The sequence below is a fragment of the Papio anubis genome, chromosome 12, assembly GCF_008728515.1.
Source record: "Papio anubis isolate 15944 chromosome 12, Panubis1.0, whole genome shotgun sequence".
Classification (NCBI taxonomy): Eukaryota; Metazoa; Chordata; class Mammalia; order Primates; family Cercopithecidae; genus Papio; species Papio anubis.
Window position 1 is genome coordinate 115,042,349 of NC_044987.1, and position 21,954 is coordinate 115,064,302.

At 60.1% G+C, this 21,954-nt stretch overlaps 1 protein-coding gene across 6 annotated transcripts; it reads left to right on the forward strand.

Annotated features, from left to right (window-relative positions):
* Window positions 1-68: 68 nt before the first annotated feature.
* Window positions 69-21,726, forward strand: PCNX3 (pecanex 3). Of its 6 annotated transcripts, none has more exons than XM_021925546.2 (35): window positions 69-754; window positions 1,112-1,299; window positions 1,534-1,633; window positions 1,756-1,795; window positions 1,897-1,992; window positions 2,226-3,353; window positions 3,820-3,943; window positions 4,037-4,215; window positions 4,622-4,712; window positions 5,108-5,243; window positions 6,484-6,644; window positions 7,765-7,918; window positions 8,203-8,235; window positions 8,473-8,644; window positions 8,749-8,859; window positions 9,202-9,293; window positions 9,448-9,557; window positions 9,712-9,817; window positions 9,959-10,051; window positions 10,211-10,361; window positions 11,212-11,356; window positions 11,686-11,863; window positions 12,869-12,977; window positions 13,092-13,221; window positions 13,630-13,688; window positions 13,789-14,004; window positions 14,618-14,871; window positions 18,445-18,675; window positions 18,857-18,960; window positions 19,290-19,437; window positions 19,537-19,767; window positions 19,849-20,123; window positions 20,494-20,627; window positions 20,711-21,009; window positions 21,086-21,726. In XM_021925546.2, the coding sequence occupies exons 1-35, from the start codon at window positions 602-604 to the stop codon at window positions 21,284-21,286; spliced, it is 6,132 nt and encodes a 2,043-aa protein (XP_021781238.1). In that variant the 5' UTR covers window positions 69-601; the 3' UTR covers window positions 21,287-21,726. The 6 variants fall into 6 exon arrangements, with proteins under 6 accessions (XP_021781238.1, XP_021781241.1, XP_003909612.2 ...); XM_021925549.2 differs by having other exon boundaries at window positions 6,502-6,644; XM_003909563.5 differs by having other exon boundaries at window positions 6,523-6,644.
* Window positions 21,727-21,954: the final 228 nt, after the last annotated feature.

Sequence of the window (21,954 nt, forward strand, 5' to 3'; positions counted from 1 at the left end):
TCTCTGCGCTTGCGCATTCATGCCGTCAAGTTTTCCTTTTCCGGGTCCCAATTGGAACCGTTGGGCGCATGCGCCACTGCAGGCTGGCGGCTCGCGGCTCCTTCTTCCGGCCTCCTCCTTAGGCCGGCACCGGCAGAAGCCGGGCGAGCGCGGAGCCCCAAGCGAGTGACCTGCGACCCCGGAAGTGGACCCCAGATCCTGGGGTTCTCCCTGGTCCGGAGACTAGAGAGCTGTCGCCTGCACCCCGGGAGCATCCACCCCACGCCCACCTCTGGATGCCGCCGACGGGTGCCCGGCCCGTGCCCCGCGCCTGCCTGACGGCTCGGCCCCTCGGAGCAATTCTGGGCCACGAGTGGGGACGCGGACCCCGCCCCTGATGCAGCCCCACCCCCGCGTCTGGGCCTTGCACCGCTGACTGTCCCGGTCGGCCCCGCCCCCTGCCCGCACCCTCGCGCGGCCGAGCCCCCCTCCCCCGCTGGGGGAGGCCATGGCGTGAGCGTGAGGCCGGGCCCCGGGGCCCTCAGGCGCCAGACGGGGCATGGGCCGGGGGCCGCCCCCATGAGGGTCCCGGGAGTGGGGCGCGCGCAGCAGCGGCGGGGCCATGGGGTCGCAGGTGTTGCAGATCCTGCGCCAGGGGGTGTGGGCCTCGCTCACCGGCGGTTGGTTCTTCGACCCGCACCAGAGCACCTTCTCCAACTGCTTCCACCTCTATGTCTGGATCTTCCTGCTCATCTTTCCCTTCTTGCTGTACATGGTGAGATGCCACGGCCACCTGTAACTCCAGCCGGGAGAGGGAGGGCAGCCTGGCAGGGATTCGGGGCCGTGCCCTGGGCTCTGGGACGTGGAGAGAGAGGAATCACTGCAGAGTTTGGGTCTGCGTGGAAGAGGCCAAAGTCTACCTTTCTTGGATCGAGTGACCTTGAACCCCACACTTAATCTTATCCAGCTAAACAGAAGACAGAGCTCCTTGCCGAGAGCTGTGTAGTGGTTGTGTGCAGAGGTGATGAAGTTTTCTAGTGAGTCTGTGAATCCTAGCTATGACGACGATGGCAGCTACGTCCTGTAGTGGCAAGGCTTTGTGAAAAGAGACCTGGTTTACTTTCATCTTCAGGTCCTGCCTCCCAGCTTGATGGTGGCCGGCGTGTACTGCCTCGTGGTGGCTGTCATCTTTGCTGCCATCAAGACCGTCAACTATCGGCTGCATGCCATGTTTGACCAGGGCGAGATCGTGGAGAAGCGCAGCTCTACCATGGGGGAGCTGGAGGAAGAGCCTGCCCAGGGGGACAGCAATCCGCCCAGGTGGGTGGGGTAGGGACTGTGCTGGGGATTGAGGGGTTTTGGTGCCTGGGCCTGAACCTTGCAGGGTGGAGTAGGGACTTAGGGAACATTGGCTCTCTGAGTGAATGTGAACACTTGTCTTGTATTAGCCTAGGAATTGTAAAGTGACTTCTGAAGAAGAAGCAGTGGCAAAGATGGAAGTAGCATACACAGAGGAGAGGTTAGCTCAAAGCTGCTGTTCTTTTTCACTGCCAGGGACCCCGGAGTGGAGATGACAGTGTTCCGGAAAGTCAGTTCCACACCCCCAGTGCGCTGCAGCTCCCAGCACTCTGTGTTTGGCTTCAACCAGGTCTCGGTGAGTGGGCCTGGACTTCAGCTTGTCCTGCTGTTCCTCCGCGAGCCAGTCCCTACTGTGGGTGCGTCCTGAGCCTACTTCTTGCCTTGTTTGCTCCTTCACGCCTCTCTCTGTCTACTCAGGAGCTGCTGCCCCGAATGGAGGACTCTGGGCCCCTGAGAGGTAGGTGGCTGCTCTTTAGGGTTGGAGCATAGTGCTGTGGAACAGGGGCTGGCATGCTGTGCCAGGGGGTCCTGCTGACACCTCTGGGGCCGTGGTTGCAGACATCAAGGAGCTGGTGCGGGAGCAGGGCAGCAACAATGTGATCGTGACCTCTGCTGACCGAGAGATGCTGAAGCTCAGCTCGCAGGAGAAACTGAGTGCGTGGGCCTTATGGGGCTGAGGCTTGTGGGCTAGACCAGCTGTTTTGTCATTGAATCCCCTCAACTTTGGCTCCATCCTGGGTCTCCTCTGTATTCCTCTGTGGGACCTCCCCAGTGTGCTGCTGTGGCTGGGCTCTCAGGAAAAGTACAGGGCGTAAGAGCCCCCTTACCACCAGTTCTTTTTGCAGGAAACCCTTTTTCTCATTTTCTGTCTCCCATTCTTCTGGCAGTTGGAGACCTTCCCCAGACGCCTCCAGGGGCTGTCCCAGACCCCTCTCTTCCCAGTACAGACTCTTCAGAGCCTTCTCCTCTGGCTGGAGATGGAGCGCCCTGGAGTGGGAGCAGCATGGCTGACACTCCCATGAGTCCCCTCCTGAAGGGGAGCCTCAGCCAGGAGCTGAGCAAGAGCTTCCTGACCCTGACCCGGCCTGACCGGGCCCTGGTGAGGACCAGCAGTCGACGGGAGCAACGCAGGGGGGCAGGTGGCTATCAGCCCCTTGACCGGCGGGGCTCAGGGGAGCCCACGCCCCAGAAAGCGGGCTCCTCAGACTCTTGCTTCAGCGGCACTGATAGGGAGACATTGAGCAGCTTCAAGAGTGAGAAGACCAACTCCACCCATCTGGACAGCCCCCCAGGGGGGCCAGCCCCTGAGGGCAGCGACACAGACCCACCCTCTGAGGCTGAGCTGCCCGCCTCGCCAGACGCCGGAGTCCCCTCAGATGACACGCTGCGTTCCTTTGACACGGTCATTGGAGCAGGGACACCACCGGGCCTGGCTGAGCCGCTCCTGGTTGTGCGGCCCAAGGACTTGGCCCTGCTACGGCCTAGCAAACAGCAGCCACCCCTGCGAAGACACTCTCCACCTGGCCGTGCCCCTCGACGGCCCCTGCTTGAAGGTGGGGCCTTCTTTGAGGATGAAGACACCAGCGAGGGCAGTGAACTGAGTCCGGCCTCCAGTCTCCGATCGCAGCGCCGCTACAGTACTGACAGCTCCTCTTCTACTTCCTGCTACTCCCCTGAGAGCTCCCGGGGTGCAGCAGGGGGACCCCGGAAGCGGAGGGCCCCCCATGGGGCTGAGGAGGGAACTGCTGTGCCCCCCAAGCGGCCATATGGGACCCAGCGGACGCCTAGTACTGCCAGCGCTAAAACACATGCCCGAGTGCTGAGCATGGATGGGGCTGGGGGTGATGTTCTGAGGCCCCCACTGGCTGGCTCCAAGGCCGAGCTGGAGGCCCAGGTTGGGGTGGAGCAGGCTGCTGGTGAGCCTGCTGTGCTGCCTGCTGAGGCCCGAAGGGGACCTGCTGCCAACCAGCCCGGCTGGCGGGGGGAGCTGCAGGAGGAAGGTGCCGTTGGGGGAGGTGAGTACTGGCTCTAGAGGCGGGCTGGGGGACGTGAGTTACAGGCTTGGGTTTGGGCAAAGGGCAGGTAAGAGCGGACCTGGTCAGTGTCAGCTCAGCCTCTGTCGTAGGCAGCAGATGAATGTGGGCCTGGTGATGATTGACATTGTCTGCCAAATCTCGTAGACATGGGTTCAGCCACCTGCCTTCGCATCCTTGGTTAGCACCTGAGTCTTTGTCCCCTGAGGACTCTCATCATCCACACTCATCCTCCCACCACCAGTGGGGTGGGGCAGGGCAGATCAGTGTCATCCTTGTTTGCAAGTAAGGAAACTGAGCAAGGGGCTATGTGACCTGGCTGGGCCCCAGAGCTGGGGCGTGGTTGTACCAGGCTTTTAGCTTCCTGGCGGAGCACCATCTCCAGCCTTACTCCCCCAGCCCTGTCTGAGCATCTGTCACTTACGCTTGGGGACCTCTCTCTGGGCAGCAGCTGAGGAGACTGGCAGGCGGGACCGCTCAAGCAGTGTGAGGCGGACCCAGGCCATTCGGAGACGCCACAATGCAGGCAGCAACCCCACCCCTCCAGCCTCTGTCATGGGCTCGCCTCCCAGGTGAGCACCCTGCCGGCTGGGCCGAGGGGCACCAGGGGCCGGGGAGGGCCCACGAGCTCTAACTGGCGCTGACCTGGGGCTGACCCTCTCCAGCAGCCTGCAGGAGGCTCAGCGGGGCCGGGCTGCCTCTCACTCCCGGGCGCTGACGCTGCCCTCTGCGCTGCATTTCGCCTCTTCACTGTTGCTCACCCGGGCCGGTGCCAATGTGCATGAGGCCTGCACCTTTGATGACACCTCTGAGGGTGCTGTGCACTATTTCTACGATGAGAGCGGTGAGCCTTCCCCAAGCCCGTTGGCCCGGTGCCTCCCCGCCCTCCCCCAACAACCTGAGTCCTCCCAGCAGTGGTGCTTCCTCAGCCCTGTGGCAGGTACTCTGCTAATTCTGCCAGACATCATCCTTGCAGCCTCTCTGAGGCACGGTGTCTCTGTCATCTTTTTCTCTGATGATGAGGAAATGGAGGCTCAGCCTGCAGTACAGGGGAGATCTAAGGCCAGGGCAGGTGATTGCTGCGCCCAGGCTCTTGACCTGTAGGCCCTTTCCTGTCCAGAGGCTGGGCTGCCCTCTCAGAGGACACAGCATAGGGTTCTGCCTCATTTGATGGGTCTGGTGCCCACATGAGCCGGGCCTTGGTGCTCCTGTCTCTGCCACGCTGCATCATCTCCCATACCCTGCCCCAGGTGTGCGGCGTTCCTACACCTTTGGTCTGGCTGGAGGCGGCTACGAGAACCCTGTAGGGCAGCAAGGGGAGCAGGCAGCTAATGGAGTCTGGTGAGTTCCCAAGCCTGGCCTCCCAGGCCATTGTCTTGGTGGCCTGCATCTCTGGGCAGTTCCCTGAGCCTGGAGTTAGCTCTCTTCCTGCTGGGTTGGCAGAGGCAGCTCAGACCTGCAGGGGGAGGATGGGGAGCAGCAAAGGACAGACCTCCTCGGGTCCCTGGCTCCATGACACTCCAGGCAGGAAGTTTCTAGGAAGCTCAGGGCACAGCCTCAACACTCGGGCCAGGGCCTGGGAGGGAGGCACTTCTGCCACCTGACCCCAGCACTTTTGTCCCTTGGGTCCTGGTTGGTCTCGGCACAGACTGCCCCATGTGCCTGGCCTTGACTTTGACCCCACCCAGCCCCAGGGCTTGCCTATCATGGGATCCTGATGGCTGCTGTTCTCACAGGGACCGACACTCACATTCCTCCAGCTTCCACTCAGCTGATGTCCCTGAGGCCACAGGCGGCCTGAACCTGCTGCAGCCGAGGCCTGTGGTTCTGCAGGGCATGCAGGTGCGCCGGGTGCCCCTGGAGATCCCGGAGGTGAGGAGCGGCCGGGGAAGGGCCGTGCCAGTGGGGCATGATGGGGTGGGCAGATCACTGAGTCTGGCCTGTATAGAGAGCTTGCCCAGGTGCCCCAGGAGGAATGGGCTGTGCTGAGTGAGGGCTCCAGGGTCCCTACTCTATCTGTCCTGACCTTTGATGCTGGCAGAGGCTCTGAGTCTGAATAGCTGGAGAAGTCAATTATTTGTTTATTCTATGAATACCTCTGGAGTATATTCCTAACTCTGGAGGGGCCCACGGTAAACAGGGGCTATGGGTGTTAATGATGATACTTGTGGGAGTGGCGGTGTTTTGTTGGCAAACAGGGACCCCGTGGTGACTCTGCTGCCCTGCGTGCACTGTGCACATGTGGATGCTGGAGTGCTCTCTGTTAACATTTCTTGTCTCAGTATAGTCATGAACAGTGTTCTCTGTTGTTCTTAAGAACATCACAATTTGGACAGTAAATTTATGTGCTTAATCTATTAACACCAGAAGTGCTAAGAATGCATAAAACACCATCTCAGAGTTTAAAAAATGATGATGAAAGCGTACCCGGCCCCTGACCCTCAAGGCCACAGATAGGTTGAGCAGCCCCCAGCAGCTCCCATCTGTTCCCTTCTGGTTCATTTCTTCCTCGTAACCATGTCAAGTGGAATCGTGGCCGGCGGCCGCCTCCAGAGGGAAGGGCTGTGCGCCTCTGGCTGTTTTATCCTTGGAACCCAGTGCAGGGCCGGGCCCATAGCTGGGGCCCCACAAGTGCTTGTTGAGTGAAGGATACAACAAATGAGAAAGGTCAAGTCATGTGCCCAGGGCCTCAGGGCTGGCGTTGGCACCTAGGCCTGTCCTCAAGGCTGAGCTCTGTATGCACTCTTGGATGGGGTAGTCAGAGTGACAGTGACAGGCCCTGTCTGGGAGGAGGGTAGCATTTGTGCCAGGTCCCAAAGGACAAGTGGGTTTCCTTGAGCTTCAGAAGAGGTGGGAGAGTCTGCCTGACTGGGGAAGACAGGCGTGGGAACTGGTGACTCTAGGCAGCCCCTGCAGCCATCGGGCCACATCCTGGAAAGCTGGAGAGAGGAGGAGCCCTTTGGGATGAAGGGTTCGGGTGGAGTCTGGGGCCGCTAGATGGGGGCCTTTATGTGCTGATGGAAATGGTCAGCCAGGCTGGTGTGCTGAAGGGGGTAACAGTAGACGGTGTGTGGGGTGGCGGGGCTGACGGCCGCGGCTGTGGGGACTGCAGTTTGACCTGCTGGACCAGGACTCCCTGCACGAATCCCAGGAGCAGACGCTGATGGAGGAAGCGCCACCCCGGGCCCAGCATAGCTATAAGTACTGGCTTCTCCCTGGCCGCTGGACCTCTGTGCGCTACGAGCGGCTTGCCCTGCTGGCTCTGCTGGACCGGTGAGTGTGCTGCGGCCTTGGCCCCCAATTCTTGGAAAGCCCCTGGACCTTGACTCCCCAGACTCTCTACCTGTGGAGGAAGGCAGGCAGCAGAGAGCCTGACTTGGGGGAAGCTGAGGGCGTGTTGTTGGCTGGAGTCTGTAGTGGTGGTTCCTATGGTTCATTTGTGGTGTAAAGGGGTGGCCAAGTGGGTGGTGCTGTATTAAATCTGTCTATTCCAAAGTCCTGCTAAAAAAACCTCTTTTTTTGAGACGAAGTCTCTCTCTGTTGCCCAGGCTGGAATGCAGTGGCATGACCTTGGCTCACTGCAAGCTCCGCCTCCCGGGTTCACGCCATTCTCCTGCCTTAGCCTCCCAAGTAGCTGGGACTACAGGCACCCACCACCATGGCTGGCTAAATTTTTTTTTTTTTTTTTTAAAGTAGAGGTGGGGTTTCATAGTGTTAGCCAGGATGGTCTCAATCTCCTGACCTCGTGATCCACCTGCGTCTGCCTCCCAAAGTGCTGGGATTACAGGCGTGAGACCCCACTCCCAGCCGTCCTATTCACTTTTTTGTATTAGCTTCTGTTGATTTGAAAATCGAGTGCTGTAACCTAGAAAAGCTCACAGACCAGTTATCTCACCTTTCCCATTTCTCAGAGGGGACACTGAGTCCCAGAAAATCTGATAGAGAAGTCAGATGACTTGCCCATTGTAGAGAACTTGGGCCTAGAGCCCATGTGGCTTCCCATCCATTTGGGTTTCTCTAGATACAGCGACTGGGTGCTGGTCCCATGTGCATAGCGTTGCACGCCCGAGATAGCGTGCAGGATGTAGCCGCGTGCAGTTAACTCAGCCTCAGCTGGGGATGGGGGAATCTCGGGAGTGATGGCACCCTGAGCTCTCAGCCCTCGATGTCCAGAGTGGGCAAAGATTGGGAAGGAGAGAGCAATACAATGGTCTCTGGAACAGGTGCTGCCAGGCCGCATCCTCAAAGTTATAGGTGTTTGCGTCGTCAGAGTACAAGGGTCTGGCATGGGCAGGGTCCCAGAGCTGGGCCTTTAGGGCAAGGTCCATCTCCCCCACTGCCCCACTGGAAGGTGAGGCCGGACGGGCATGCCCTGACTTGGCTGTTCCTGCAGGACGCGGGGAGTGCTGGAGAACATCTTCGGCGTGGGCCTGAGCAGCCTTGTGGCCTTCCTGGGCTACCTGCTGCTGCTCAAGGGCTTCTTCACCGACATCTGGGTCTTCCAGTTCTGCCTAGTCATCGCCTCCTGCCAGTACTCCCTGCTGAAGGTCAGGCTGGGCTCCCTGTGTTTCCTTCCGCACCCAGCTTTTCCCCGAGATTGCCCTTCCCACCACTTCAGTTTTAAGGGGTATAAGCTAAAAGGTAGATAATTTGCCTAAGATTCCCTAGAGCCGGCCAGCTCTTTTACAAGCAAGAAAACTGAGGCCAGGACAGTTCGGGGGCCTGACCTGGTCACTCATAACTGCCTAGTGGTGGAGCTGAACAGGTCCGGGGCCTCTGACCATCCCGTGGGCATCGGCTCTAGTTGCCAACGTAGCCCTGTCTCTTCCAGAGCGTCCAGCCTGATGCGGCGTCCCCCATGCACGTGAGTACCCATGGAGCAGCGCCTCTGGCCAGGAGGCCCCGGGAGGGGCTGAGACCAGGTGGGGAGGAGGGTAGGGCATGGAGGGCTGGGGCTCCCTCGTCCCTCACCTCCATCGCCCCCACCTGGCCAGGCTCTCCAGCTTGGACCCAGGGCCAGGCCTGGGGCCCTTGAGTGTGTGCATGTGCCAGAGGCGTGGCCAGTGGGGGAGACCCAGCTCCTCATGCGCTGACCCCTCAGGGCCACAACTGGGTGATCGCGTACAGCCGGCCTGTCTACTTCTGCATCTGCTGTCTGCTCATCTGGCTGCTGGACGCCCTGGGCTCAGCTCAGCCCTTCCCACCTGTCTCCCTCTATGGCCTCACGCTTTTCTCCGCCTCCTTCTTCTTCTGTGCCCGAGACGTGGCCACTGGTGAGGCTGGGGCAGGGATGAGGTGGCCCAGGAGAGTGAGTCCCCGAGGGTGGGCCGCGGGAAGCCAGCAGGCTGACCGGGCCTTCGTGTCCCCTCCCTACCAGTGTTCACCCTGTGCTTCCCCTTCGTCTTCCTCCTGGGCCTCCTGCCCCAGGTCAACACCTGCCTCATGTACCTGCTGGAGCAAATAGATATGCACGGCTTCGGGGGCACAGGTATGATGCCCACATGTGGCTCCGGGGTGGGGTCCGTGCGGAGGCCCCAGAGGGCCCTCCGATTGGGTCCTTGGCTCCACCCTTGCGGAACCTTCTTCCGCATCTGTACTGCAGACTCAGGGTTTCCGCCCTCTCCTCTCTCCTTCCCTCCCCAGGCAAGTGGTTTAAATCTGAGAATCTTGGAAGCTCTGAAGGCCCCTTGGGGCTTGGAGCAACAGAGAACAATGGACTGGGGGTGCCGTTCCAGGGAGGCCAGCCTCTGGGAGTTGAGGGGAAGTGGGGCTAGGGTTGAGGTGGGTACCTGCAGGTGAGAGCTGGGCTGTACTTCTCCCTTCCGCACAGCCGCCACCAGCCCGCTCACGGCAGTCTTCAGCCTCTCCCGCAGCCTGCTGGCCGCTGCCCTGCTCTACGGCTTCTGCCTTGGGGCCATCAAGGTAGGGGTGGCTTTCGAGGTGGGGGCATGCTGCAGTGTGTAGGGATGGTTGGGGCGGGGCTGTGAACTGGGCTCAGCAGTGGCTTCTCACATGGGGGCAGCCCGGACTCCATGCTTACCTCACCTCCCCTGACCAGCATGGATTCTCTCCCCAGACTCCGTGGCCAGAGCAGCACGTCCCTGTCCTCTTCTCAGTCTTCTGTGGCCTCCTGGTGGCGCTGTCCTACCACCTGAGCCGGCAGAGCAGCGACCCCACCGTGCTCTGGTGGGTTCCCGCACGCGCCTGTGCTCGCGCTGGTGTGTGTACTCCGGGTCGTGTGTTTGTGTCTGCACAGTAGGGGTTTGTGGTCTGTGCATGTGCCTGTGACTGGGGCCGGGGAAGAAGGGGCGTCCTCCTCCTGACTCTTCCTCACCCCCAGGTCTCTGATCCGGAGCAAGCTCTTCCCTGAGCTGGAGGAGCGCAGCTTGGAGACAGCCCGGGCCGAGCCCCCGGACCCCTTGCCGGACAAGATGCGCCAGTCAGTGGTGAGGGGGCGGGGGGTGGGGTTCTGTGGGGAGGTGGTGACAAGTTCTGGGGGTACTGGGAGGGGCATGTCCAACCTGGGCTGCTGGGCAGCTGAGTGTCTCTCCTGGCCGGGCAGCTGAATGTCTCTCCTGGCCCTGCAGCGTGAGGTCTTGCACTCCGACCTGGTGATGTGTGTGGTTATCGCCGTGCTCACCTTCGCCATCAGTGCCAGCACCGTCTTTATTGCCCTGAAGGTTTGTGTGGCATGGGCCGCTGCTGCCTCTCACTGTCTTGGTGGGAGCCTGCTCGATCTGAGCACCCTGGGCAGCCCCTCCCCGGCTTGTGCCAGGTGGCCCTCTGTGGCCCCTTGGTCTGCTCCCGTCGGCTGAGCCTCTGGCCTCTCCCTCCTGCAGTCGGTGCTGGGTTTCGTGTTGTACGCACTGGCTGGGGCCGTGGGCTTCTTCACACATTACTTGCTGCCACAACTCCGCAAACAGCTGCCCTGGTTCTGCCTGTCACAGCCCGTGCTGAAGCCGCTGGAGTACAGCCAGTATGAAGTGCGTGGTGAGTTCCCGCCCCTGATGGTCAGGCCTGGGCAGTGGTTCAGGCTGCAGCCTGGCTGGTGAGAGCTGTGGTCCTCTCAGCTCAGGAGTGCCAGCAGGGGGCACTCACTGCCCACACTACCCTTTCTGCACCCTCCCTGCCCTCTGTGTCCGTGTTGCCCTGCTGCGCTCTCCACCTACTCTTCTCCCCGTGCCCTGCTGTGCCCTTGCCTTGCCTGCGTTGCCCTGGTCCTGCCCTCCTTGCTGTCTGTGAGGAGACGGAAGAATTAGAACCCCAAGGCCCTGAAGGGATCTCTTGTCCAGAATTAAACACTGGTCATCAATGGACCAGAGCTGCCTGGAGCACATTTTTACTGGGCTGCGTAACATTTTTAAAAAAATCCTGGAGCCTGTATTTTAGCATCTTGATCTGAGATATGAAGATCCACGTTTCTTGAGTTTTTCTTAAACGACAGAAGATTCTGCCTCCCGGACTAGCATCCGTCTGTGGCTACAACCAGCCTGAACCGAGGGATCTGCCCTTTAGAAGGGCCCAGCTCACGGGCTCACCGTGCAATCAGGCCCTAGCCAGCCTGCTGTACGTGGGTGTTTGCGATTTCATCATTGGCCTTGTTTTTGCAGACAGCAAAGCAGGGCAGAGCACCCACCATAAAGCAAGCCTCGATGTGCTAAGTGGCATGTGGAGCCCTTTCCCTGCTGAGGCTCGTTGCTCTCTGAGCTGCCACAGATCAGCCCTCCCCCCAGAGTCTCTGAGGACTCAGGACAGCACAGCCTGCCCTCCTAGGGAAGGACTTCCACAGGGAAGGTGGGCGTGTGGAAGCCAGGTACTGAGTCTTGGCCTCTGCACACAGGTGCCGCCCAGGTGATGTGGTTTGAGAAGCTGTATGCTGGCCTGCAGTGCGTAGAGAAGTACCTCATCTACCCAGCCGTGGTGCTCAACGCCCTCACGGTGGATGCCCACACAGTCGTCAGCCACCCGGACAAGTACTGCCTCTAGTGAGGACCACCCCACCCTCAACGATCCCATCACCCACTTTCCCTTTTGATCCATGGGGAAACTGAGGCCTAAGAAGAAATGAGTCACGTCTAAGGTTGCTCAGCAAACTACAGCAGGAGAAGTGTTGCCTCTTCAAAAGCAAATGTGTTCCCACCACTTCCTTTGGAAGAGAAGGGACTAAGAGTCACGGGTCCAAAAGAGCAGGGGTCAACCCGGCAGAGCAGAGGCCAGGGGTTGCTCTCCGGCCAGAGTAGGCAAGGGATGGGACACCTATACCCACTGCCCCTGGTCCCCTACCGAGCACCTGATGCCTGCCCCTCACCCACAGCTGCCGGGCGCTGCTGATGACCGTGGCTGGGCTGAAGCTGCTGCGCTCAGCCTTCTGCTGCCCTCCGCAGCAGTACCTGACGTTGGCCTTCACTGTCCTGCTCTTCCACTTCGACTACCCGCGCCTCTCCCAGGGCTTTCTGCTTGACTACTTCCTCATGTCCCTGCTTTGCAGCAAGGTGAGCTGGTGGCTGTGGCCCAGACGCCAGGCTGCCCAATGGGAGCAGAGCCAACTTCTGCCTGGGTGGGAAGAGAATTTCCTGAGGGCCTGTGGCCACCGCTCTATCAGCACCATGGGCCTTTGCAGCAGCTTCTCAAGGAAGGGGTTACTTCCACTCTCTACAGAGAGGAAGCTGAGGCTGAAGGAGGTTGAGGGACTTGCCTCAGGTTTTCAGAGAATTGGCGGGGAGCCAGGATGTGAACCCAGGCCTGTCTGACCCCACGACCACCTCCTCAGAAATGGTTAGGGTAATCAGGACCTGGCCTTACCCTCTGGATGCAAACCTCTGAGTTCTGCACCCCTTTGCCACCCTGGATCCAGAGCAGTCAGAGCTGAGTTTCGGAAGCTCCTAGTGCCTTGGCGTGTACAGGTGCTCTGCTGGCTGTGACATTGCCAGGGCTTGGGGGCTCTTTGAACTAAGGACCATTCTCCTGCACTGTACTGGAGGCCAAAGGCCTCCTGTACTCTACTGGAGAAAAAGGCAGGCCTGAGCCTTTTTCTCCCTGACGTGAGCATTCTGTTCTTGTTTTCTGGCCTGGCCCAGGATGGTGGGCATCCACACTGCGTACCCTCTGAGGGCAGGGCCTGTGGCTCTCCTCGACTTTCAGTACTATAGTCCAGCTTCAGCCTCACCAGTGACTTAGTGGCATGACCTGAGGAGGTCACTTACCTTCTGTATCTTCTCTGAACTTCAACTTTCCCATCTGTGAAATGGGGCCAGCAATAGGAATAAGAAGCTCACAGGGTACTTGTGTGAACTAAATGGCCACTGCCCTCTTAGAGCTCAGGCAGGGGTTGCTAATGGTGTCAGGTGCCTTGAGCCATGTCCAGAGCACAAGGGCTGGTAGTGATCTTGAGCTTGGCCCCAGTGGGATGACCCAAGCCTCTGAATGGGGCCTGGCATCCAGGGGCTTCCATGAGTGACCCTGCATGTCTTTTTTCTTCTCCCTGTTGGCCCTGCCAGCTGTGGGACCTGCTGTACAAGCTGCGTTTTGTGCTGACCTACATCGCGCCCTGGCAGATCACCTGGGGCTCGGCTTTCCACGCCTTTGCCCAGCCCTTTGCCGTGCCACGCATCCGGCCTGTGTTTGGGTGGGGTTGTGCAGGGAGGGCTGTGGCCTGGGGCAGTGGGGGTGGTGGGGGGCTGGGAGGTCCTGTTGCCCGCTGCCTCCTTGACTGTAGCTCAGACTCAGCCATGCTGTTCGTCCAGGCCCTGCTCTCGGGGCTCTTCTCCACACCTCTCAACCCGCTGCTGGGCAGCGCCGTCTTCATCATGTCCTATGCGCGGCCCCTCAAGTTCTGGGAGCGTGACTACAAGTGAGTCTCACAGGAGGCGGGAGCACGCCCAGCAGGACAGGAAGGGAGGGGTGTGGAGCCCAGGCTGGAGGCCACCCACAGAGGGGCCCACAGCAGGTATGGGAGGGCTTGGGCACAGTGGGGACACTTGAGGTGGTGGATCTGATGCGGGCAGAGCCTGCACCAGGCTAAGGCCTCGGGCTCACAGCTTGGGGATGGTGGGGTCTGGGGATGAGCCCAGCCTCCCTGCTTCCTGGCTGTGTGTCCTGCGTGAGTCCCTTCATGTCCCTGAGCCTCAGTCTCCTCATCTGCCTGCATAACGGGGCTGTCCTGGATGGCGTTGGCCTTGTGGCACAGGGAGAGCATGAGCAGGGTGCACCCTCTCTTCACCTTCTTGGCCAACCGCCTTGTTGCTCTCTCTCTGAACAGCACTAAACGTGTGGATCATTCCAACACCCGCCTGGTCACACAGCTGGACCGGAACCCTGGTGTGTACCCAGCCATCCAAGGAGCTTTAGGGCAGGGCCTCCCTGGGGAGGGAGCCTCGCTAACTTGTCACGTTGTCCGTTTGCCTGTCCTGGGTCCTAGGCGCTGATGACAACAACCTCAACTCCATCTTCTACGAGCACCTGGCGCGTTCGCTGCAGCACACGCTGTGTGGGGACCTGGCGCTGGGCCGCTGGGGCAACTACGGCCCTGGCGACTGCTTCGTCCTGGCCTCCGACTACCTCAACGCCCTGGTGCACCTCATCGAGGTTGGCAATGGCCTCGTCACCTTCCAGCTGCGTGGCCTTGAGTTCCGGGGTGAGCCGCAGGACCAGGCTCGGGTGGGCAGGCACGGCTCGGGCCTGACATGGGAGCTGTGTTCAATAGCACATGCGAGCGAGGTCCAGTCCAGCTCTGCGCAGGCTGGCAGGTGGCCTTGGGCAAGGCACTCCTCCTCCCTGGGCCGCGTTTCCCAGTCTGAGCAATGAGGTGGCAGGGTCTCTTGGCCAAGCCCTGTGCCTGCCCCAGCTTTAGGTCCCAGTGACTCTACAGGTCACTGCAGTAAGGGCCTGGGCCTGGAGGTCTGAGTTCTCATGCCCAGCCTGCTCTGTGGTCTCAGGCTTGGCCCACGGATTGGGCGCCATGAGCGAGCCAGCTCCTTCCTCTCAGGAAGACGTGTGTTGAATGCCCGAAGAGTGCAGAGGGGCCAGACCCAGTGTCCCTGCTCCCTCCTGCCCTGCCCTTGGATGCTGGGAGTTGGAAGGGGACAGGCAGGCGCTCCTTTGTGAATGTTGGCATCCAATAAGGTTGACTCCCCTGGCGTCCGGGGGGGAATGGCAACAGGCCTCTGATGCCATGTTGGTCACTCTCCCAGGACGGGGCAGGTAGGGATTGTTCTTGCGGCTCCTGACTGCACACCCCTCCCCCACAGGCACTTACTGCCAGCAGCGTGAGGTGGAGGCCATCACCGAGGGTGTGGAGGAGGACGAGGGCTGTTGCTGCTGCGAACCCGGCCACCTGCCACGGGTCCTGTCCTTCAATGCCGCCTTCGGGCAGCGCTGGCTGGCCTGGGAGGTGACAGCCAGCAAGTACGTGCTGGAGGGCTATAGCATCAGTGACAACAACGCTGCCTCCATGCTGCAGGTTTTCGACCTCCGCAAGATCCTCATCACCTACTACGTCAAGGTATGGCGGGCAGGCGCGGCCGGGCAGCAGGGCCCCTGCTGGTGAGCGCTCGCGGACCAGAGGCCCCAGTACCCCTTTCTGGGTTGTTGGGAACCTGTTTTGTCCAAGGGAAGCCAAGGCCTCAGGGTTTAAGTGTCCCCTGAGGTGCCATTGCCAGACCTCAGGTTACAGGGGCTTCTATGCCCATATGGCTCTGATAGGTTCCCAGGCAAGGAAGGCTTGCTTTGGGCAGTGAGTATGGGGCAGGTGGGCAGTTGCAGAGGCCAGCCTTTGAAACCACCTGCCCCCTGCCCCCAGCTCACCCAGCACAGAGCAGTGGTAGAGCTAGCAGTTGTTGCGTTAATGATCGTCATGGGAGCGGCTGCCTGAGCAGTAGCATTTGCCTTGGGTGGGCGCTATGCTGGACATCTCTCCTGAGCTGGGTAGAGTCCCCCTACTCTTTGAGAGGGGCCCTGCTGTCTCACAGATGTGGAAGTTGGCTTGCAGAGGTTCCAGAATCTGAAGAAAGTGGCCAAGCCAGGCTTTGAACCCAGGCCAGCCCTCTGAGCCACGGAGCTTTCCTGCCTCAGCCTGAGGGCTCTGAGCCAGGCCTGAGGATCTTGAGCTACCTCTTGGGGATGGTGGGAGTTGCTGAGGCAATGTGGGGTGCATAAGGAGCCCTGGAATGGGGGTTCTGATCAGCCTGGAATGTTTCTTCCCTGTGTGCCTCAGCTTACCCCTTGAGAAGTGGGGGTTATTGCAGTTCCCTGAGACGGCAGAAATGTTGAGGCTTGCCCAGGCGTGGTGGCTCATGCCTGTAATCTCAGCACTTTGGGAGGCTGAGGCAGGTGGATCTCTTGAGGTCAAGAGTTTGAGACTAGCCTGTCCAGTGTGGCGAAACCCCATCTCTACTAAAAATACAAAAAAATTAGGTGTGTGTGGTGGTGGGTGCCTGTAATCCCAGCTACTCAGGAGACTGAGACAGAAGAATCACTTGAACCTGGGAGGCAGAGGTTGCAGTGAGCCAAGATCGTGCTACTGTACTCCAGCCTGGGCGACAGAGCAAGACTGTCTAAAAAAAAAAAAAAGAAAAGAAAAAAAGAAAATTTGAGGCTTGTGGTGCCCAGAATAAGGGTACTGGGAGTGGGGTGGCCTGCTGGTCACAGTCGAGGCTCCCACATGCCTTCTTAGGATCTGCCTTGGCACTCCCTATGTTGGGCTCGGGGGGTGGCCTATTGGGGCCCAGGTGAGCCTGCCACCTGCCACCTAGGTTCTCTCTGCAACAGTTTCACGCGCTGATGGCTGGCCTTCTCTAAAGGACATCCTGTCCACACCACGTATCAGAGGAGCTGTCATTTCTTTGTCATTCCTTCTGCCCTCCCAGCCACTCCTAGGCAAGGATTTGTGAGACCACCCCCCTTTCATCAAGAAGGAGGCTGTGTCTAGAGAGGGACATTCCCAGTCCCAGGTCACCCAGAGGTGATGGCCCAGTCTACCTTCCGGTCCCATCTTGAGAGAGGTGCCCTTGCCCAGGTTGCCCCGCTGTGCCTGCCAGGCCAGGGCCAGCAGGTTGAGATGCGCCTGGCGAGGTCTCTTGTCCCATGGGGAAGCTGACTTGCCACATCTAAGGCTGCCTCAAAGGCTGGGCAGAATTTGAGTCTGGGGGAAATGCTTGGAGGACCTGGGGTGGCTCCGCTGAGGATGTGGACTGAGGGTGAAACTTGGAAGGACAAGTCAGGGCTGCCGGGGATGGGGCGGGGGGAGGCGGGTGTGCTGGAGAGCTTGGTGCATTTGGGGAAGTGTCACAGCTGCAGGGATAGGTCCTTTCCAGCCTTCGAGGTTGGCCAGTCGGGGCAGAGCCCCTCCTGTTAGCTTTGCCCTTCTCGTGGGAGTCACTGGGCTCTCAGACCTGCTCCTGCAGCTGGGAAAGACCACAAGAGTCGGAAAAGGCACCATGGCTTGAGGCTGCACGGAGTCCGGGCAGTGCTTCCCGGAAAGCACCTTGGGCAGAGCCCAGCTTGCAGTGAGCGCTCATGGGTGGAGCCGCTGCTAGTATTGCCCCCGTCTTCAGTTTCCTCCCGAGATGACTGTGAGTGTGTCAGAGAAAAGGATGGCGCTGGTGAAGGTTAACCAAGCACCTGAGCACCTGATATGTGCCAGGCCAGCTCCTCCCCCTGTACTTGAAACTTTTCTTTTTTCTTTTTTTTTTTGTTGAAACAAGGTCTCATTCTGTTGTCCAGGCTGGAGTGCAGTGGCGCCATCTGGGCTCACTGCAATGTCCACCTCCCACGTTCAAGCAATCCTCCCGTCTCAACCTCCCAGGTAGCTGGGACTACAGGCGTGCACCACCACGTCTGGCTAACGTTTGTATTTTTTGTAGAGATGGGGTTTCGCCATGTTGTCCAGTCTGGTCTTGAACTCCTGGGTTCAAGCGATCCTCCCACCTCCGCCTCCCGAAGTGCTGGGATTACAGGTGTGAGCCACGCTGCCTGGCCAAAGCTTTTCTTTTCTGGGTCTTTTTAGCAGCTCTGGTAAAAAGCTGGATTGTAGAGGCAAGCTGTGGGCAAGAAGGTCAGGCTGGAGCGGGTCTGCCCTGGCAAAGGGCCTGCCCCATTATCTCCGTCTCAGGGTGGCACATGGAATCTTTGTCACCTCACTGGCTGCCCTGCCGGCCTTAACCTGCCCATCCATCCTGGCCATGCCAGCTACCTGCCTTTCAAAGCTCCTGTACATTTGCCCAAACCCCTGCTTATAACCAACAGGGCCTTTTAACAAGAGGTCCAGGAGCCCCCAGCTTTGGGTACCAGGTGTGCCCGTGGCTTCTTTCTGAGGCGAGGCCTGATGTCTGTCATGCTTCAGCTGCCTAAAGGGATCTGTGACCTAGGCGCTCTGAGGTAGGCCCAATACTACAGCCTGCCCTTCCGGCCCCGAGATCTGGATCCCACAATGTCATGATGGGGAAGGTCTGGTGTTCAGATTGCAGTTCAGTCTGTCCTGCCCGCTTTGCTCCCCGCCCCCTGCCCATGTGACGTTTGGATGCTCCTTCGCTCGGGGTTCTGTTTGTGCAGGAACACCAGCCCCTGCTGTTGCCCCGCCCACAGGCTGCACTGGCACTGAAGGTTCACCTGAGGGCCTCACCCCAGGGTCGAGGCCAGCCCGAGGCGGGTGGGGGACAGGGTTCAGGGCAGGTGGGGCCATTCCCACGTTGATGACTTGGAAGCTGAGGTGGTAAAGGTTGAGCATGATGATCTTGTTCTCAGGGGCTGCCATCTGTCTGAGCCTCATATTTCCTCATATAAACGGCATATTCTGGTCAGAGGCAGGCAGATGCTTCCTGTGAGTGCTGGCTCCAGCACAGGACTTACCACTCTGTAAGTGGGTGCCTCCTGGTGACTTTGTTGCTCCTCCTCCCTGGCTTAGGGGAAGGAGCCAACTTGCCTAGTTGCTCTTGAGAGCTGAGACGGCTTTAGGAGCGGGGCATCCCAGAAAGCAGACTTCAGCTCAGTCTTGGGGAAGAGCCTCTGAACCTCCATGCTTTCTTCTCCAGTGGCCAGGGCTGGGACCCCGGCCTGACGCCTGCCCCTCCTCTCCCAGAGCATCATCTACTACGTGAGCCGCTCACCAAAGCTGGAGGCGTGGCTCAGCCACGAGGGCATCGCGGCAGCCCTGAGGCCTGTGCGGGCGCCCGGCTATGCCGACTCGGATCCCACCTTCTCTCTGAGTGTGGATGAGGACTATGACCTCCGCCTGTCTGGCCTCTCGCTGCCCTCCTTCTGCGCAGTGCACCTCGAGTGGATCCAGTACTGTGCCTCCCGGCGCAGCCAGGTCAGGCTCCACTACCTGAGGCTGCCACCTGGGGCTGTGGGACCTGGGCTTCCCTGCCTCCCTTCTCCCTATTTGGTTTCCTCTCACTCTGAGCCTCCCTTGGCCTGGGCCCCAGCCCCCACTCCAAGTTCCCTGTCCCAGGTCTGAGCTGGGCTCTGGGACGGGGGTCCTTATGCCACAGCCCGTGGACCAGGATTGGAACTCCCCGCTGGTCACGCTGTGTTTTGGCCTATGTGTGCTGGGCCGCCGGGCCCTGGGGACAGCCTCTCACAGCATGTCTGCAAGGTGAGTGCTCGGGTGTCCCACTGGGCCTACTGCCGTCCCCACCCCACCTCTTCCACAAAGAGCCCTGTGGTCTCTGGCCGCAGTGGCCACAGAAACTGCAGTGGCCCTTCCTATTGGGGTACCTCTTCTCCCGTGGGCAGGGCACTTCCGGGTCATGACCTTGCCTGCTCCTCAGCGCTCTGTGAGAGACATGGGCAGAGATTGGCCTGTCAAGATGGGGAAACTGAGGCCCAGCGTGAGGAAAGGCCTCTGCTTGGATCACTCTGAAGCCTTACCCCTGGGTCTTCGACACCCCTCTCTTTCCCCTCCCCGTTCTTCCTCTCACTTAGCCTGGAGCCCTTCCTCTACGGCCTGCATGCCCTGTTCAAGGGGGATTTTCGCATCACCTCCCCACGCGACGAGTGGGTCTTTGCCGACATGGACCTGCTTCACCGCGTTGTGGCGCCTGGGGTTCGCATGGCCCTCAAGCTTCACCAGGTCGGGGAGGGGTGTGCCCAGCAGCATGGGCAGGTGGGGAATGAAGCCTGTCTCCAGGGCAGGGGCCACTGACCCCGGTCCCCCTGTCCTCCCTACCAGGACCACTTCACGTCCCCAGATGAATATGAGGAGCCAGCAGCCCTATACGATGCCATTGCGGCCAACGAGGAGCGGCTGGTCATCTCACATGAGGGTGACCCGGCATGGCGCAGCGCCATCCTCAGCAATACGCCCTCCCTGTTGGCGCTGCGCCACGTCCTGGATGATGCCTCTGATGAGTACAAGATCATCATGCTCAACCGGCGCCACCTCAGCTTCCGAGTCATCAAGGTTGGGCCGGCCCCACCTGCCCTAAGCCCTGCCCCCAAAACCCCTTGGGCCAGTCCCCTGACCCTGGCACGTGGCTCTCAGGTGAACCGGGAGTGCGTGCGCGGCCTGTGGGCCGGGCAGCAGCAGGAGCTGGTGTTCCTGCGCAACCGCAACCCTGAGCGTGGCAGCATCCAGAATGCCAAGCAGGCGCTTCGCAACATGATCAACTCCTCCTGTGACCAGCCGCTGGGCTACCCCATCTACGTGTCGCCTCTCACCACCTCGCTGGCTGGCAGCCACCCCCAGCTGCGGGCGCTGTGGGGTGGCCCCATCAGCCTGGGTGCCATTGCCCGCTGGCTCCTGCGCAGCTGGGAGAGGTGAGGCCTCAGGAAGGGGTGACGTGTGGCACGGGAGGAAGCTGAGGTGCAGTACCTCCCTCCTGGGTCTCAGAGGGAGGACGTGCTGGAGCCAGGGCTTGAATCCCAAGAGATGACCCCCTCCCAGAGCTGACCTGCCCCTCCTAGATGTCACCTTACCCCTAGAGCTAACAGTGGCCTTTAGCTGTCAAGCACTGTTGACAACGCACCCTCAAAAGACTCTGCAAAGTAGGTGGCAGCTTCTTAGAGGGGAGGATCCTGGGGCTCAGAGGTATTAGATGACTTGTCCTGGGGCTGAGGATTCATGCTTGTGAGGACTCTGGCCTCAGACATGTCCCTCCTGATCCCTTTTCTACCTCCCCACCCCCAGGCTTCACAAGGGCTGTGGTGCCGGCTGCAATAGTGGCGGGAACGTGGATGATTCAGACTGTAGCGGGGGCGGTGGCCTGACCTCCCTCAGCAATAACCCTCCCATGGCACACCCCACGCCTGAGAACACGGCAGGTGAGCAGGCGAGGCTGGGCTGAACCCGTGGGTGAGAAGTGCAGCCCAGCTGAGGTCTCTGCTGTCTTATCTGTCTCCTACAGGCAATGGTGACCAACCCCTCCCACCAGGCCCTGGCTGGGGGCCGCGGCCCTCCCTGAGTGGCTCTGGTGATGGGCGGCCCCCACCTCTGCTGCAGTGGCCTCCCCCTCGGCTCCCTGGACCACCCCCTGCATCGCCTACCCCCACAGAGGGTCCCCGGACCTCACGGCCCCCTGGTCCTGGTCTCCTCAGTTCTGAGGGCCCCAGTGGGAAGTGGAGCCTGGGGGGCCGGAAGGGGCTAGGAGGATCTGATGGGGAGCCAGCCTCAGGTAGCCCCAAAGGAGGTACCCCCAAATCTCAGGTAAGGCACCTGTGGGAGGGTTGGGTCGCAGAAGGCTAAGGCCTGCTCATCTGCCAACCTCTCTCCCCTCCCCCAGGCGCCTCTAGACCTCAGCCTCAGCCTCAGCCCGGATGTCAGCACTGAGGCCTCACCCCCCAGAGCTGCCCAGGACATTCCTTGCTTGGACAGCAGTGCCCCTGAGAGTGGCACACCTACGGGTGCCCCGGGCGACTGGCCTGCCCCTGTCGAGGAGCGTGAGAGCCCGGCTGCCCAGCCCCTGCTGGAACACCAGTACTGAGCTACGTGGCGCCCACTGGACCTCCTCCTAGGACTCAGTAACGGACCTGCTCTGCTGCCTCTCTGCTGGACCACAGAACTGAGTGGCTTTGGCCTCCATGTCTGAACCCTGACCTCTGGCTGCCTTGGCCAGAGTACCAAAACTGAATGACCCAGACCTCTGACCTTGACCCCTGATCTCTCTCATCCCCAGTCCAGGGCCTGGGCTCCCCAGATGGAGGCAGTCAGCCTCCCAGCCAGACCCTAAGAGCCAAACCATGGGCTGGTCCCTCTTGGAGCCCGTGGTCAGGACCACCTCAGCCCCTGGGCCTGTACTGACTGCAGGGGTGGCCCCCTTGGCCTGGACCTGGGGCCTGAAGTGTGGGAAGGGTGGTTTCTTTATTTCCTTTTTTTTTTTGTGCTTCGGAGACATCAGAATTAATAACACTATTTTTGATTTTGGTTGGCAGTTTCTTTTTCTACCTGGGAATGGGTACATGGTAGTATGGGTGGCCACGTTGGGATGGACAAGCACACAGAGGGGTGAAGGATGTGGGGCTGAAGTCTGGTAGATATCAAGGGCAGACCAAGGTGGGGTTCAGGTAGAACCGGGTCCTATTCCCTGCAGGACTGCTCCCTTTTCAAGCCTTCATCTGAAGGGTAGTGTCTGCCATTTCCCACCATATGGTC